General features: G+C 34.7%; 1 protein-coding gene across 1 annotated transcript; it reads right to left on the reverse strand.

The window, feature by feature from the left end:
- Positions 1–14,652: 14,652 nt before the first annotated feature.
- LOC145819365 (uncharacterized) lies at positions 14,653–15,959 on the reverse strand. Its single transcript, XM_082913348.1, has 2 exons — positions 15,728–15,959; positions 14,653–15,047 (listed from the first exon to the last, which is right to left on the reverse strand). Exons 1-2 carry the CDS (start codon positions 15,957–15,959, stop codon positions 14,653–14,655), a joined length of 627 nt encoding a protein of 208 aa, XP_082769474.1.
- Positions 15,960–19,466: the final 3,507 nt, after the last annotated feature.

A 19,466-nucleotide genomic window follows, 5' to 3' on the forward strand; every position in this document is an offset into this window, starting at 1 on the left:
TGTATCATAGTCTGAAGATGAGCCGCTAATTTTACAAGTCACTCGTAATCTCTAATAATTGAATCGGTTACCTTGAAAAGAAGCCCGATCCTTAATCTTTTCTCAAACTCCACACAATGGTGCTCCTTTGTCGCTACTAACTTTGGTGCAAACCTAGAGATACTAGTAAAGGCTGCCTCAAACTCGGCGACAAGCATGTTGAGCTGCTTGAGCTTTAAGAATCGCTCCCTCAACTTCTTTCTAACCGTGGGAGTAAGAACTTGACTTGGAAAACGTTGACAAAAGCCTCCCAAGTCACTCCAATGCGCCTACGCACATACTTCCATCATTGACTAGCATCTCCCTTTAGCTGGAAGGATGCCAAGGCCACTCTCAGTCTGTCGTCCTCAATGCCAAGCATCTCAAACGTCTTCACTATCTGCTCTAGCCACACTTCCGCCTTCAGGGGCTTTTTAAAATCACCCAAAAACTCGTTTGGATTCAATCGGAAAAACTCTCGCTTCAAAAAAGACGGCCTCATCTCAAAAACATGGGCCTAGACTTGATTCTCAGCTCTGAAAATGTTCATGGATTCTCACAATACTCTGCCCGTCTTGCGAGCTAAGGCGCCTATGGCTTGTTGACTTGTCGGTGCGGCCACATTGGCTTGACCAACTCCCTCCTCTTGTGTCGGAATGTCATATGGTATCGGCACCTACTGCCATCTAGGCCTACCACTGCGACCACGTCTTAACATCCTAATGAAGGTAACAAAAGAGATTAACACATTTACAAATGTGGGGAAGCTAACTCACTCACGTCCTAATGCGGTGGACAACAGTAATTTACTCTACATAAGCACATAATCTCATAAACACATACGAATTTCCTTCCTAGATAATGACCGTCCCGCGGCATTACCAGAGTTCCAATTAGAAATAGCAATGATCAAGTGCTTTTCTAATAGGACTTCTAGAAACTCGTAAACCCAATCAATATATTAGGAATTGAATCCCATACCATATAATCATATGAGCGTGTAATTACATAGCATTACAAACATAAAAACATCTCTATCAAGCAAGATAAACCCATTGTGGCAAAAATCACTTCCCAGGTACCCAAAGTATTCAAATCCGGTACGTTCTAATACCAAGTGGTAACGCCCCGAAATAATTACAATATATTCATCTCATAACAAATAGCAAAAAAATTGAATTTATAAGCTTTCATTAATCAGAGTTTGATATAGAAAAGGCGACACATGCGATATACATTTGTAAACTGTACATCCTGAATCTATAGCATGTGTTACAAGATAGTAAAAAGAAATGAAAGCTAAATAGATAATCATATGCTTTAAAGGCTTACATATTTCTAAGTCAATGCTTGAGTACATCAAAAGTGAGTCTTAAGCTTAATACAAATAAAACTCCAGGCTTGTACAAAATTAAATACAAAATACAACACTGAGTCTTTAGCTCCATAGTCCTCCCAAGCTAAGTCCTTGGTGAAGACATATCACTAGCACTTGAAAATGGTTTTTCCCACATAGGGTGAGTCAAAACCCAATAGCAATATTACAACACAATGTATAAATCCTAACAAAGTCATAAGGTGAATGCATATGCAATGCCCATGCCAAAACGTTTTACATTTCTTTCCAGAAACCATGCCATGCCAAGTTTATATCACAATTCTCAAAATCATGCCCTTTACAATAGAAAACATAGAGAAATCTCAAACTAGTGCAACCTTTCACGGATATTTCATCGGCGGGAAACCATCAAGCGACACTCATGTAAACGTAGTCTATATAAGCACTACTATTGCCATTTTACAAATATTTTGTCCGTGCTAACTAGCGCCCATGTATATGCGCGTTTTTTGGGACTTTCACCCTGGACACACATGCCAGCTTCATTTGGTGATGCACACGTCTTTCCAACGTTCACCCATTTTTCTCAAAATCATATATATTTTTCAATGTATTAAATAAACAACAATGTTCAATGCACATAGAAGAAAAATTAGTCTTAGTTCACCTAATTCTCATGCAATTTCTACAACACTTGTAGTTATCCTCCACCGATAGCCCAAAAGAGATATCTCTAAACAGATAAATAAATTTTATTAAAGATACTCTTTCCTAAAATCTCAAGATGGGAGTGATAATACATATCCAACTCCGTCATCGTCATCAATATTACTTCAATTTCATAATTCTCAACATTAATTTCATTTTTTCTTTACAATGTCAAACATTTACATTTTAGGACAAAACCCCTTTGTCTTAGAAAATCAATTTCAATGTTTGAAATGCCTCATTTCAACATATATCAACTCCAATTTCATAACCACAAGCCTTTTCCAAGAAATCATTTGAAACCCCCCCCCCTTTTTTTTTTTTTTTGATTCCAAACCCTAGGTTTTACCAAAAACTCTCAAACCACTATAATCTTTTGAAATAACAAATAATAACTAAGGTAAAACTTATACAAGAGTGTGGATAATCCCTACCTCAAGCTTATAAGACGAGAGAGAGAGAGTGAAGAAACTTCGACATCGTTGAAACCCAACTTTGTTCTGATGAAAATAAAGCTCTAAGTGAGCTCTACATTCTTCTCAAAGGGACTAGGGTAGAGATATCAACGGATCTAGGCAATTAAGAAGAGAGAAGCTGAGTTTTAGAGAGAGAGAGAGAGAGAGAGAATAGATCTAGGGTTTTTAAAAAGTTTAGAAAGAGAGTGAAATGAAAAAGTAATGTAAAAAGTGACTTTTACGGGCTGATATATGCGCAGTCCGCTCGAGCGTAAGATGTGACAGCTCGAACGTAAGAAGTTGACGCTTGAGCGTGAAATACAAACTCCTAGTACTTTTACAGACAAAAGACCAATGCTCGAGCGCAATAAGGGCTGCTCGAGCCAAGACCGCTTGGGCGCAAGAAGGTTCGCTCAAGCATAGAATACCACTTTCTAGTACTTTTGCAGACCTGCAAAAGTACTGAGAGTTCACAAAGATCACTCGAGCGCAAGAAGTGACGCTCGAGCGTAGGAGTAAAATTTTGGACAATAAAAGTTTGAAAAACAAGCTGCCAACATGTTCCAAACGCAACCAATACAACCCAATAGCTCAAGGAGAAATAGTAGAAAACAAGGTAAGAACAACTATATAAGTAAAATAAACCTAAATCCAAAAGTCAAATGAGTCGGGTTTAAACCAGAAACGCTATAATGTCTATGTGTGATTTAGATTTGTTATAATTCTACATATGAAAAAGTCTAATTACTATGAAAATTTGTCAAAAAATTGTCATAAATCAAGAAATATTGTTGAGATATAGTTAGCATATTATGTGATATACACGTAAAATGAATCCAAAGTAAGAAAATTATCATGGATGAAGAAGTGGGGTTGAGATTCAATTGGTCTATGGAAGATCCACATGTAAAATCAATTTGAACTACACATTATTGTTTTTATGTAAAATTCTAAATACAATTATGGTTATCTTATCGATATCAATAGGGAAAACTTTACAAGGAATGACTTTTAGATACCATTAAATCCTGCTCTTTAATGGCTCTGTTAGAACTCTTTTCTTCCCGTTGCTATTGCTACCAATATCGTATAGTAATATAATATGATTTTTAATCTATTTAGAAACGAATTTATTTGTGTAATTTTTAAAAAATTTTAATGTTAATATTATTATATTTTAAATACAACAAAATATGAATAAAATATAAAAAATCAGTACATGTTCATATTTTTTTGTATTTAGCAATTTTTTCACAAATATTTTACTTTTTAATTATATTTGGATTGGATATACATCTAAAAAGTATTATATATAATATGAAGAAATTTCATTATCACTAATCACTAAGAATGAAAAAATATGAAATGAAAATCAAAAAAAAATATGAGAAACTCGAAATTAAAAAATAATTTTCAAAAATCAAACCCAAAAAAATGGTTGTTATTTAGAATTTTAACAACATACATGGATTATTAAAGTATTATGCAAAATAATACAATTCTAAAAATCTAAATGAAGAAAAAGTGTATAAAAGTAGTCTGTGAATTTTGATATGCAGTACGAGACCGAATACGTACATAGATTCGAATAGATGCATACAACTCTAAGGTTTAACTCAAATATTCAGAGCATTTTTGTGTAGATTCGAACAAATAAATACAACTCTAAGATTCAATCCAAAATGTTTACAAAATATTCACAGCAGTCTATTTCATGATGGACATGATGAACAATTGTAAAAAATGGGGAATTACGTGTAAGTCCTTATAGGAGGACTTATTGTTTAATAGGTCCTATGATAATTAATAGCATTTTTCATCAAATACTATTTAAAAATGTACTAATTATAAGTTTTAGCGACAATTTAAAAAATCGTCACAAAAAAAGTCATTAATTTTCAACTTTCGGTGATAGTTTGAAAAATTCGTCACAGAAAATCATACTAATTGTAAGTTTTACCGATAATTTATAAAAAAATGTAACAAAAAAAGTCAGCAATTGTTTATTTTTAGTGACATATGTAAAAAATTTCACAAAAAATTATTTTTTAAGCACTATTTTACCATGACTTATTTTCAATAGGACTTGATTGGTATTAACTCTAACTTTTAGGACCTATTGGCCTGTTGGTAGTTTACCCCCGAAAAAATAATCATATATAATCTACAATTTAAACTTGAGCATTGCTATTAACCCCTACCTGTCTTTCTTAGAACCCCCACCTCATTCATTTTTTTTAATTCCAATTTTGTCCTAATTAAAAATTCCACTTTTACCCTCGTTCTTAATCTTCTAAACCTAATTTTCCAAACTCTAACCTAACCCTAATCACCTCCGGCAATACCACCATCTCTAACCACCCCTCATCACTGCAACCTCTACCATCTCTGACCACTCTTCACTATCACAACCACCACTCCTTCCATCACAATCAGCCATCACGTCCACCGACAAGCAACCCCATCCTCTATTGTAGATCTAAATCAGAGAAGAGAGATCAACCCATTCAGCACTATGTTATTGAACTAAAAGGATTTGTTTAACACTATCTTTCTGAACATTCAAGATTGGTTCAATACAGTGTTGCTCAACATTTAGGATTTGTTTAGCACTATGTTGCCGAATCTGCTCCGCCATCGTGACCTCCCTATCTATTGCTAGAGAAAATGAACGAGAGAGAGAAAGAAAGAGAGAGAGATGAAAATAAGGTTTTCAAAAGAAGATGAAAAAGAAAATAGAGAAGAGGGAGAAGGAATGCAAGAAATTACTCACCATAATCTATGATAGAGGTTTTAATGGTAGCCATTGTTGATAGGTCTTTTCTTTTGCATTGTTTCTCACTCATACTTGATTTGAATGCAAAAAAAAAAAACAAAGAAAACAAAGATATAATCAAAATAAGAGAGAGAAGTGGAAGGGGTTAGGGCTTAGGTTTGGTTTTGGGATTAAGGCATAGTTGGGTATTATGGTGGGGGTTTAAAGAAAAAAAATGTAAGGGTTTCATTTTGCTAAGTGCGAGTTTAAAGAAATGGATGGGCCAAAGTAATTAGGTGGGGGTAATTTTCAGCCCTCTTAAACTTAATTAATGATTGATTATTTTTTACGGCAAATTACACATACACCTCCTAAGATTTACTTAAAATACGGATTGCCCCCTATAGTTTGAAAAATTACAAATAGTCCCTCGTCAGAATTTTTTATTTAACAAAATTAATTAAAAACTGAAATTCTTAACTGCTCTCCGATATAAAAATAAAATTATTTGAATTATTAATTAAAATAAAATTTTGACATCATTAGAAATTATTAATTGACTTGATAATTTACACTACAACAAAAACATACTTTAGTGGCACTACACTTGTGACATATTTTTAGAAAATGCCACAAAAAATGATATTTAGTGGCATGTTTTTGAAAAATGCCACAAAACGACAAACATAAAAAGCTCTAGTGACATTTCAATGAACAAGTGTCACAAAACTACAACAAAAACATACTTTAGTGGCACTACACTAGTGGCATATTTTCAAAAAATGCCACAAAAATGATATTTAGTGGCACGTTTTTGAAAAATGTCACAAAACGACAAACATAAAAGGCTCTAGTGACATTTCAATGAACAAGTGTCACAACATTACAACAAAAACATATTTTAGTGACACCATACTAATGGCATGTTTTTAAAAAATGTCACAAAAAGAATATTTGGTGGTATTTTTAGAAAAAATGTCATAGAGCCACAAACATACAAGGCTCTAGTGGCATTTCAATTAAAAAAAGTGTCACTTCACGACAACAAAAATGTCACTACAAAAACTTTTTATGAATATTTGCAATGGCATTTTTTAAAAAATGTCAGGACACTAAGTAGGTGCAAATTACTTTTTATGGCACTTAGGTGAAAAGTGTCATAAACAAATATTTTATAGCATTTTGAGAAATGCCACTAAGCCAAAAACCTTCCAAGCTTATAATAACATTTTTGAAAAAACAAAAAATGCCAATATATTATCTAAATTTTTAAAATGCAGTAAATGATTAAAAATAAATGAATTAAACTCAATATACACTACAGGAAAAAGCATATTCGGCGACTAAATTTCCTGACCAAAAAAAATTTGGTCGCTGAAAGTATAGCTTTCAGCGACCAAAACAGCATTAGTTGCCAAAAGTAAAGCTTTTTGGGGACTAAACAATTTTAGTAGCCAAAAGTCTACAATTGGCGACTAAAACTAAGTTTGGTCGCTGATTATATGGGTTTTAGTGACTAAAAAATTTTTAGTAGCCAAAAGTCTATAATTGGCGACTAAAAATAAGTTTGGTCGCTGATTATATGGGTTTTACCGACTAAAAAAATTTTAGTAGCCAAAAGTAAAATTTTTTGGTGCCAAAAAAAATATTAGTAGCAAAAAGTCTATAATTGGCGACTAAAAAATAAGTTTAGTCGCCAAAAGTGGTCATTTTTAGCGCGGGAGAACTAAAATCCTAAGGCGGGAATAAAATTTTTTGGTAACCGAAATTTTGGTAGCTGAAAGTGCATCTTCGGCGACCAAATCCGATTTTGGTTGACAATAGTTAAGTTTTTTAGCAACTAAAAAATAATTAGTAGCCAAAGTATAGAATTGGCAACTAAAAAATATTTTTAGTCGCCAAAAGTGGTCTTTTTTTATTTTGGTAGTAAATAGTTTATTTTACATAAATTATGTTCAATAAAATAATTATGTTTATACATATACTTTTATATTAATATGGATGTATGTACTATATAAATAATATATGTTGCATATATAATCATGTGGTGCTATAGAGGTGTAGTGGGAAGAGTGTAGTGTATAAGGTTTATGGTGTGGAAGGTTGGCGGTTCGAGTCTCCGCAAGAGCGGATCAAATTGTTCTACAACGAAGTATCGTCATGAATGGCACTTGACAGCGTCACGAATAGTGCCTACCATGACATTAAAGTGTCATTAAAAAGTTTTAGTCTTGATGGTGTAATGACACTTACAAGTGTCACTAACTCGTTTTTTAATGGCGCTTGATAGCGCCACAAATAATATTTATCATAACATTAAAATGTCATTGAAAGTTTTCAGCTATGATGGTGCAGTGGCACTTGCAAGTATCTACCGTGGCACTTGTATCTACCGTGACACCGATAGAAGTGGCACTTGTTCAAAATGTCACAAGACCAAAAAATGTCATTAGAAGAATAGTTTTGTGGCACTTTCAAATGTCACTAAACTAAGAAAATGTTGTAGTGTTATTATGAAATTAGAAACTTCAAAAATGGAATATAATTTCTAGAATCACATAGGATAATTTGTATTTTAAGTACACATTAGGGGTAGTGGCTAATTTGGCTAGCCTAGCTCAAAAATAGAGCAAAAGTTTTGTGTTGGGCTGGGCTCATCACCAATCCACATCTGATTGGAAGGTGTTCTACGAGCTTGCGAGATTCATCACGAGTCATGTTTCAATAATTCAAATGGTTTATTTTGTAAAATTTTTATGCATATATATTACAAAATTTGAACAATTTGATAATCGTAACATGTTTATTTTATCACGTTTGTATATCATCTATGAAAAAAATTAACTCGAACTGATAATTGTAGTATTTTCATTTTATTATCTTTGTCTTAAAAAAATAAAGAAGTGTATTTTTTAAAGTAGACCATTTATTTTTTTAAAACAAATGCAATTTAAATTATCAGATCGAATTAATTTTTTCATTAATGTTATATATCAAAAATTTTGCAAAATAAATAATTTAATTTATCAAAATAAAGCCCATAATAGGCCCTACAAACACGAACAAAACTATTTTATCTTGTCTAAATTATGGACATAGAGTTAAGCCCAATTTTTATGATGTGTGTGATTACAACTAACTAAGGGTTGATTTAGGTACCACCTAAATAAGTTATTTATTGATTTATTTATAACATATTATCACATTACTTCTTCACTTTTTATTTTTTTATTATATATTTTTTCATTCTAAGTAAAGGTCAAAAAAATAAATCATATTCAAATCACTCCAAAAAGTCAATTATTTAAAAGCCATGACTAATTTATGCATGCCATCAAATTGGATGACGTCATATTATTATTACAAAAATGCCTCAGACCCCCAGTGGGGGTCACTGGGAGTTGTGTGTGTTGCCCTCCCATTGACCAAAAAAAAAAATTGTTTTTTTTTTTTTTTAAAATTTTCAGCGAATCATGGCCCGCCACCTCACTGGGGGTCGACCCCAGTGGGGGTATTTAGCATGGTTGTTATTATTATTATTTGTACATGCATCTTAAAGACGGGGTGATTATTCAGTACTCCCGGAGCATGGACACGTGGTGCTCCATAATATTTTGATTGGTAGAGAGACACAAGGGCCCACGATTTATGTTGGAGATGAGGGGACAACATGGGACTAGCTGATTGGTGATTGGTTTAGAGTATGGACACGTGGTGCTCCGGGAGTATTGAATAATTTCCCCTTAAAGACGTGCTATAGCACGCTTAATATGCTGTGGGTCATGCGCTCATTTTTGTAAGTTTGTTTGGTAAGATAGTTAAAACTAATTTAGTTTATTACAAAAAAAAAACAAAAAAAAAAATGTTAAAATACTAATAAGATAATATCATATATAAATTGTAATTATTTTATTTTTTTCTTATAATTATAAAAAAGCTTAAAGTTCAAATAAAATTTTTTTAGTCAGGATAAAATAGTCAAAAATCAAAATGACAAGCTAATTTTTTTTTTTTTTTTTCCAAATGAACGGGCTAAGGCAACGTTTGGTTTAGTTTTTAAATTAACATTTGGATCAAAAAATTAAAAAACATGTTTGGTTAGTCAATTTTTAAAACTCTTTTCAAATTATTTTTTCTCTCCTCTTTTTTTTTATTAATAAATAAATCAATCAATTTTTCTCTCTCCTCTCTCTTCTTCTATATATTAATCAATTAAATTTTCTTACATCCATCTATTCAACTATCAAAAAATAAAAAAAAAAAAAAAAAAAAATCACAAATCATCCCAATACTATTTTCAAAACTCATAACCAAAAAAATTTCAAATTTTAAAACTCTTTTCAACAATTTATCTTTCAAAATACAAATCAAAACTCAAAACTCTTTTAAAAAACAGTGGATAGAGAACTAAATGTTGATTGTTACAAACGCAAGTTTAAATATTAATTTTGTTTTAAAATTTTTAATTAATTTTAAATAAACTGGTAAAATTATGCAACCATACTGGTAAGTTTTGCGGACTAATTGTCCATAGTGAACTAATACTGATAGTTAGAAACGCAAGTTTTAGTATTAATTTTTTAAAATTTTAATTAAATTGATAAAAATTAGACTAATGATTTACTTGTAGAAAAATGTTCTATCCCTTCAATTTGTTCCCCTCAAACTCCTCCCGATGATGTGGCATTGGAAAGGGAGTTTGGGGATGAAAAATTAAGAAATGTACCTTTACTCATAATTGTACAGAAGTGGGTCGTTGAGAAATGCACAATATGGCCATCCTGTATTTTATAAGTGGGCTAAACATGTACGAGTATTACTGGATAGTGTTTTTCTTAAATTTAAATTTAAATTGGGTAAATAACTATTTAGTGGAATCAAAAAAAATTAACTACAAAAAAGTGATAAATATTATAAATTTTAATAATTAAAATTATAATTTTTTTCATTGAAGGGTAATTATTTTTGTTTGACACAACTTCAATGTAATCGCTCCATTTAAATTTTAGAGAAGTTGAACTACATGCTTCGCTTTGATGATCTAAATCGTTTATTTTATAGAATCCTCAATATCTTTCATCGATAGAAAAAATTAGGTTGATTTGATAATTGTAATTTTTTTATTTTTATTTTATAGTGTTTCTCTCTGAAAAAATTGACGACAAGTATATTTTTGAAAATATATTATCTATTTTTTTGAAGACAAATATGATAAAATGAAAAGGTTATGAATATCAAATTAACTTAATTTTTTTCATCAATAATATACATGAAAAACTTTTTAAAATACATGAATTGAATCAACGAAACGGAACCTATGGAGGCCTCATGGTCCTGTCAAATTCTCTTAAGTTCATGAAGGTTTGTAGGCCTTCATTTCTTGTTGAATATATGGTTATTATAATGAAATTAGGGTGAACACAGATTAGGTTGAGTTGGATGGTATTCTATCCGCCATCCGTTTAAAATTAGACAGATTGAAAAAAAAAATCAATTTGCATCCATCAACCAAGGTTTGGCGGATGTAGATTGAGGAGACCGTGCGGGTTGGTGGATGGATGTGATTTTTTAAAATTTTGGGCATTTTTTTGAATTATAATTCATAAATTTTACAATCTCTAATAACTAGCAATTTCAAAAAATATGTATTATTTGTCTATAATAGACCATGGCACTACGTATGCATATTTTTAAGGTATTGTTTTCTATTTTTATAAAAAAATATATATTTTATTATTTCTACTCTATGTTGTTATTTTGTTTGTAATTTTATTTTTTTTTCTATTTTTTGAACTTCATCTATGAATGGATCAAGTTCATGTGTGTGTGAAATAGTTGATCCACCATCCGAACTGTAATCGTAAATTTTGAAATATTTCATCAGCATCTGTATGCCGAAAGACACCTATCCGCCCAAAATCAATTTAGTTGGGTTAGTTGAATTAGGCGGGTTAGATGGATTCATCATCACCTAATTGAAACAAAGAGCTTTTTGGAAGTGATCAAGAAAATAGAATTTTGGAGTAGATTGGTTTGTTTAATCATTTGTGTAATGGTTTTTTAATTCGTTGGAATATCTCAATCTATTAGTCAACTTTTTCCTATCCAATTAGAGATGCCAATTATGTAACTAGTTCGATTTATAAAGTCTTTTATTGCTCACCCCCAACTTGCTTATCTATTATTAAAATTAAATTATTAGTGATTATAATATCTGCTAGAAAGATAATACTGTGAAAAAAAAAACTAAAACTAAAACTAAAATTGATAGAATAATCTGAATTTTGATACAGGCCGTTGAATAGGGGGCATTCTTTTTGCTTTTATTTTTTTAAATATTTTTTTTTTCAATCGTGGCTAATAAATACAGCATTATATGCTCATTTAACCAAGAAATTTGAGTTTAAATTCTCTTAATGATGTGTACTAATTGTGTTTCTCAATGCATAAACTATGCTGGTTTGTTGAAAGAGTTAGAATTTGACATGTCAACCTATATTTGCTAATGCAAACCTTACATAGATAGGATATTACATATCAGAGGAAATTTCAAAAATTATTTATAACTTCGTGAGAAAATTTATAATTTTACCTTTTGATTTTAGAATTTGACATGTCAATCTATATATGCTAATGCAAAACTTGCATTGATTTGCCATTTTTTTTTTTTTATCAGCAAAGAAAAATTTCATTAATCAACATGAAATTAAAAGAATAGGAAGATGAAATGCACTGAGAGAGATTCGGAAGTATAAAATACCCCTACTACTACTACTCGCAACCATACAACCAACCCCTTGGCCTCACGATTTTTTTTTTTTTTTTAAACAAATAAACGTTAAGAAGGACTTAACAGAAAATAAAATACAAGATTCCCACAAAATCAACCCACCAAAACACCCAAACTGCTAAAAACCTATTCTAACACCCAAGGTGGTTACCCAATAATTTTAAACACCTACTGCACTCCCAATGCTTCTGCACTCCACGCCTTTGTTGCCCATGCCTATGCTGCACACAGCCACGCCTATGGTACTACATTCCCAAAGCCAACCACCCACCTGCTATTTTTGAAACTAAAACTTATCACCTATGCTGCTCCAACTTCCAACGCCCACCTGCTACAACGCCCACCTGCTACACGCTCCTCTGCTCCTGCTGAGGACATCTCCATGGCTGGAAAGACTTCCTTAACCGGAAAAACTCCATAGCCTCCATACCCACACAAAGCCCCAACCCCAGCAGAAGCAGACTGTCAATCTCCCTTGACTGAAACTATGGCCGGAAACACCTCCAACCATTGGATTCCAAACCCACCTCTACCACTTTATCCGCAAAGCTCACCCACTCCTGACAACACTCTACCGAGATAGTTCCTTGGCCGGAAAAACTCCATAGCCAACAGCTCCATGGCTGGATAAAACTCCACACCCAGCTCCACTCCAAAACAACAAACAACCGCCGAGACACCACCATACATCTGGATGAAGTTCACCACTCAAACTCCCACTCGAAAAGAAGCGCTCGAATGAAATCTTCGACAAATCTAGATCAACTTTAACACCCTAGTTCCCCCCAAATAAAGCACCGAAGCAGACTCCATAGATCCGAACCCGAGCTCATCCCTCAAACCCTCACTCGCAAAAGAGCGCCCGAATGAAGATCCAACCAAATCTGACTAACCTCTATTCCGGTCCAAAACCAACCTCCTCCTACTCTATTTTGACCCTTAAACCAAGCACCCTGTTGATACAAAACAGCCCCCTGTTGATACAATATAAATACCCCTGTTGATACACAACAAACAAACTGAGGCACCCCCTAATGAAACAAAAGAAAGGACACCAAAGTGGAAAGAAATTGTGGGAATCAAGTTTATTAGAAACAAAAACCAACACACAAACACACAAGAGAACTGGGCCAGCCGACCACCATAGCCAAAGGTGGCGATCGGCCGGCCAAAAGTGAGGCTCGAGGTGGAGGCTTTTAGAGAGAGAGAAATTCATGGAACGAAAAAAATGGCACTTATTCATAATATTTATATTTACATTATTTTATTAATATTTACAAAAATTTTGAAAACAAAAAAAGAATTAAAACTTGTTTGTATCTATTTTTTTTAATTTCAAATAAATAAACAATTTACGAAAATTTACTAAATTCTACAAACATAAAAAATTGTTTTCATTTGTTTTTAAGTAAGGTTTCATTCATTCCTCCCTTCTCCATCACCTTCGTCTATCATTCATGGTTGGTTACCCCAACTTTGTCCACAATTGCAAGTGACCCCTTCAACCACAACCATCAACAAGACCCTCTTCACTTCTGTCGACCACCTCAATCTACCAACACAAGGCGAGTCACCATTTGTCTTGATCCTCTCTGGCTACTCCCTCACTTACTTTCAAAACAAATTTATGAAAACGTGTGTTTACTAAATATATAATGCATTTATTTTTTACCAAAAATAGATATAAGCATGTTTAGTATGTTTTGTAAATAGAAAAAAAAAATAAAAAAAGAAGAAGAAAGAAAGATGTTTCTTATTTTTGAAGTTATGTTTGAATTTAATTTTTTTTGTTTTTTTTTTGGATTAGCAAAAGGAACTTTATTGATGAAAAAGAGCATACAAAGTATGGATAAACATCAATAAATGAAGAGGAAGTACAAAGAGCATCATGAAACACCAACTTAATCCCAACTAGGTTGGCACCGAGAAGGTTACCCTATCATTGGTAGCACACACCTTGAGCGTTGGTGAGGAACCAACAAAATAAAACAAAGAAAAAAACACAAAGATTGAAAAACACCAAAGCACCCAGCTGCCAAGACCAGAAGACCACTGCTGAAACCAGAATCACAGGGGAGCAGGCATCCTCATCTGCTTGAGGTTAGAGACAATATCATGAACTGTATAATCAACTTCCAACCTCCATTTTACCCACAAAGCAATCTGCACCTTCATTTTTTCACAAAAGTCAACAAAAATAGGCTGTGCCCCTTTGAAAAGACATCCATTTCACAATCTCCAAACAGATCATAACACAACTGAGGAAACTAACTCCCATATTCTGGAAACCCAATGCTTTCGCTTGCCAGCAGACCACCAGTGTAGTAGGCCCTCAACTGATCCAAGGATTGGCCAAACCTGATCCCTTTACTTTACCATTTGAGAGCAGCACTTCCAGACCGGTGGACAAAACAACAGTACATGATCCAAAGATTCCACCTCAGATTGGCAAAAAAAACACAAAATATTTGATGATGCATCTAACACCCCAATCCTCTGCAGGAAGGTTGAAGTCTTAACTTTGCCTCTCCAAGCCAACCAGCAAAAGAACTGCACTTTTGGTGGAGCTAAACAAACCCACACCTCTTTAAGTACAACCAGGCGAGACCCTTTTGCTGCATCCCACCATCTCCCCCACAGAAAGGACTGAAAACTGCCCAGAACTATTAGCTAGCCAAGAACAAGAATCAACAAGGGCAAAAGGAGATGTTACCAGCAAACCCAGCAATCTATGCAGCTCTTCTGATTCCCAAGCTAATAATTGTCTTCTAAAGCTAAGCTGCCACACCCTTAAGTTACTTTTCTTGGCACTGATTTGCTGTAGAGTCACTTCTTTCTCAATGGATAAACTGTATAATCTGGGGAATTGAACCTGCAAACCTCTATTGTTGAGCCAGGCATCATACCAAAACAGGATTCTCCTCTCATTTCCAACCTCAATTCTAAAATGGTCACCATAGAACTCACCCAAGTGTTGGTTTACTGAAAGAAGCTTTATAATATCCAGCTAAACTATGGATACCCCACCTAAAAGACATCTAGAGCCCAACCTCCACCAGCCCTGCCATACCTTGAGCAAACCACAGTGTTCCGCAGAGCTGTATCTTCATTACCATACATCCATCACCACTTTAATAACAAGCATTCATTCACCTCACCTAAGTCTTTCACACCCAAACCTCCTTGACTTTTGCTTTTGGTGACCTCCTTCCATTTTACGAAGTGCACTTTCCTTTTACTATCATTCCCTCCCCACAAAAAAGATGACTGCAACTTGACTAAAGACTTAACAACACCCTTAGGCATTCTAAAAAGAGAAAGGAAATATGTTGGCAAGTTCGCAAGGACTGATTTGATCAAAGTTAACCTTCCAGCATAAGATAATAATTTCCTCTTCCAAGAAGACAGCATTTTTTTTTTCACCTTCTTCACTACTGGGTTCCATGTGCTCTACCTCCTAGGATTGGCCCCTAAAGGTAGACCTAATAAAGAAAATGGCAATTTCTTAGTCAAGCAGTTCAAAATCTTAGCAAAATCCTTAGATTGATCATCTTGAAAGCCCACTCCACAAACTATACTTTTATGATAATTGATTTTTAACCCAGACATCACCTTGAAACACCTCAACACCCTTTTGATGCTCAGAATATCCTCATAATTACCTTCACAGAATATGATAATGTCATCTATAAATTGGAGATGTGAAACACTCACATCATTAGAACCAACTGTAGCAATCGTAAATAAACTCTGCACTTTAGCTCTAGCCAGTAACAAGTTGAGATCTTCAGCTGCAATAATGAACAAAAAATGAGAGAGATGATCACCTTGCCTTAACCCCTTCTGTGGCTGGAACTCCTCTGTGGGTGCACCATTAACCAAAATTGACACCATGGTTGTAGAGATGCAAACCTTCATCCACCTAATCCAGTTGTCACCAAATCCAAAATTTCTCATCATTGCCAACAAGAATTCCTAATTTATTGAATCGTAGGCTTTCTCAAAGTCCAATTTTCGGATAATGCCTTGTTTCTTAGATTTTTTCCAACCATCTACGACTTCATTTTCTTTTAGCACCCCATCTAAGATATACCTGCCAATCACAAAAGCTGACTGCACTTCACTTATCACAGAGGGAAGAACCTTCTTAAGTCTTCTGGATAACACCTTGGCCAGAATCTTGTAGACTGAGGTAACCAAGCTAATGAGTCTATAGTCCCCCAAGCCTATAGCATTGTCCTTCTTAGGAATAAGTACAATGAAAGAGTTGTTGACACCCCTTGACAACTTACCATTTGTGTGAAATTCATGCAACATTTGAATTATATCTCCTTTCATTATTTTCCAACATTTTTGAATGCAAGCTAAGTTAAAACCATCTGGTCCAGGGGCCTTGTTTCTATCACAGTCTGGAATAGCTGCCCAAATCTCTTCTTCTGAGAACAAAGCTTCTAAATTCACTACTGCCTCAGAACTAATTGAAGCAAAAAGACCTGAAATCTTTGGCCTAGAGATCCAATTTTCTGAGAAATGCTTTCTGAAGTGGCTAACCACTGCTTGTTTCACTTGAATTGGTTCCATATAGCTCACTCCCTCCACTAGAACAGTATCTATCAAATTCTTTCATTGCCTATTACTTGCCATAATATGAAAGAATCTAGTATTTTTGTCACCATTTCGAGCCCACAGCATTCTGGATTTTCGGTGCCATAACCTCTCATTGTTTCTGCTAAGCTTCCATACCTGGCATCTAACCTCTCTTCTTCTTGTTATTTCTAGCTCATCCAGGACCCTAGACTCTACCTTTAAATCCCAGTCATGTAACTCTTGTTTTGCTGACTTCAAATTAGTATCTATATTGCCAAACACCTCCCTATTCCACACCCTTAAATGATTCCTTAAAAAATATAACTTCCTCATAAGTCTATACCATGCCCACCCTCTCACCTGTGTGACCTCCCAAATCTGTTTAATTTCAGCCAAGAAGGTAGGATGTGTTGTCCAGGCATTAATGAAGTTAAATGGTTTAGGTCCCCAATCCCTATCATCTTCCTTTAACAAAATTGGACAATGATCAGAAATTGTTCTAGGTAAGCCCCATTGTTTAAATGAAAACTTTTCCAACCAAAGAGAGTCTAACAAAAATCGATCTATCCTACTCCACCTATCCCTTTCCAATGCATTACACCAAGTGAATTGTCTACCCAACATAGGCAGATCAGTCAACTCCAACTGATCTACAAGCTCATTGAAGTCCTTCATCCCTTTCTCTCTCCTTGAACACCATTTCCTCTCACACAATAATTTGATCTCATTAAAATCCCCACCTACACACCAAGGGTTTGGATAATGGGGGTATAAGCTCACTAGAGAATTTCATAATTTTTTCCTTTTCAACACCTCATTTGGAGCATATATATTAACAAGCACACCGTCAAAAGATTGAGATGAGGTACCTGAAAGTATAATAAACTGTTTGTTGCTGCAGCAGCCTTTTAGTTCAAAGACTTATGGCCTCCAAATACACAATAGCCCACCTGCACTTCCTTTTGAGTCCACCGTCATATATCCCATCTCTTCATAAGGCCACATAGTTCTCACAAAGTGCTTTTCCATTGAACTTCTTTTTGTTTCTTGAAACAATAAAACATCAACATTTCTGACCTTCACCAAGCTCTTTATTTTGCCCCTCTTTTGTGGCCTTCTCAGCCCTCTGACATTCCATGATAAAATCTGCATAACAAACTCACAGTTTTCTCCTTAATCCCCTAATGGCAATCGGTTAAGTTCTGACTGCCCCTTCCTCACCTGCAATTCTTTGTAAATCATTTTTTTCTAGTTCCACTATCTTGCTGGCTATCACATCTTCTTGACCTTGGCATTGCATTCCCAACAGTTTTCCAATCTTCACTGTTGCTTCTGCTTCCTTAAGTATATTTCTCCTCCTATGTATAGCATGACTTTGGGATATTGACAAAGAGGTAGCTGCTATTGCTGCTATTGCTACTGTTGCTGCTGCTGCTGCTGCTGCTATTGCAGATGCTCTGAATAGGGCTCCTCTTTGAAAACCAAGTCTTCCAACCATGCCTTTTTGTTTGCTAGGACCTCTGACTAAATTGATGCCTCTCCTTATCCCATTGCTCTTTTGCCATGAATTGCAAACTTTTTACCAACTACTTCCTTACCCTTTATGGCTTTCCCAGCCCTCTAGACCACACTCGTTTGGGATATGTGGGATAGATAGGCCAAAAATGGCCTGAGATGGGTTTGGGCCACACAATCACTCAAATTCGATCCAACCCCCATTTTTAATCTGCTGGGCTCAGGCCCAACTTACAGGCCTTCAAGTAATACTTCCAAATTTATATTGGGTGTTGCACCCTCAGGCCCACTCACAGCTCCTAATAGTCTTGTAGTGCCAAAAGCCCCGTCTAATTTTTGAATTTTACTCATCATTACCTTTTGTGAGTTAACTTCCTGATACATATCCTCCTCCTTGGACCCTGCACCTGCATTACCATTTCCTATGCTACCCTCTATGACAACTTCGGCTAGTGCCTGCTTGCCATCATGTCCCCTACCCATCTCATCTGCTCCATCTGCCACTGTTTTCAATACCCTACTAACCCCATCAAATCCATCTACCACCTCTTCCTCCCTTGCTCTAGTAACTCTGTGATCACACTTTGTATTGCCGCCATTGCTGGACATATGATCCACCTCTACATTTTCATTTTCATTGGAGATCAAAAGTTGTATCTCCTTACCTTGGCTTTCACTGAAGCTAGGGAATAAACAAATTGGGAATTCTTCACAGACCCTTACTGGTATATGTTTACCTTTGAATTCTAGAAAAATTATTGAATTAATCAACTTCATGCACCTTGTAATTACTAGAACTTTTCCCTGCTGAAAAGTTTGTGGGTTGTTAATGTCCTTTTTGAATTGAACTACCGACCCCCAGTGACTACCAATGCTTTTAAAAGTCGTAACACTCCAAAGATTGATTGGGATGCCAAAACAGTATAACTAGACACATTTCTCTTGCTCTACATATTGACTCTTCCCCCATTCTTCAACTGAATCACACCATTTCTTACCCCACCTACCTAGTTGTTCCTTCCCTTCCTGCATGTGTTGGACTGAATTAAAGATTAGTAGTACTATTCTTCCTCCACTATCCCTGGCAATCACATCCCTCATTCCTCTGTTACATAGTTCTGCTTTGAAGTCTTTAAGAGCTAAAAAATTGCTCAACTTCACTACTAAGCTTTCATAAAGCCATCCATTTCCTTCCTCATGAGCTCTTATCACCATCTTCTCACTCTCACTTGCTTTCCTCTTACTAATGCTTTTGTATATGATTTCTTTGCTTCAGTACCCTACCACTGCTGCCTTTGA

Source organism: Camellia sinensis, chromosome 2 (assembly GCF_055761805.1).
Source record: "Camellia sinensis isolate YWXY chromosome 2, ASM5576180v1, whole genome shotgun sequence".
Classification (NCBI taxonomy): Eukaryota; Viridiplantae; Streptophyta; class Magnoliopsida; order Ericales; family Theaceae; genus Camellia; species Camellia sinensis.

Bases quoted from the DNA above. Each gene is read 5' to 3' on its own strand.
- LOC145819365 (XM_082913348.1), bottom strand. From the start codon at position 15,959: ATGGTGTCAATTTTGGTTAATGGTGCACCCACAGAGGAGTTCCAGCCA. The intron at 15,048-15,727 runs GTAATTATGAGG...AGCTTCTTTCAG, and splicing joins CATTATCATATTCTGTGAAG to TAAACCAACACTTGGGTGAG.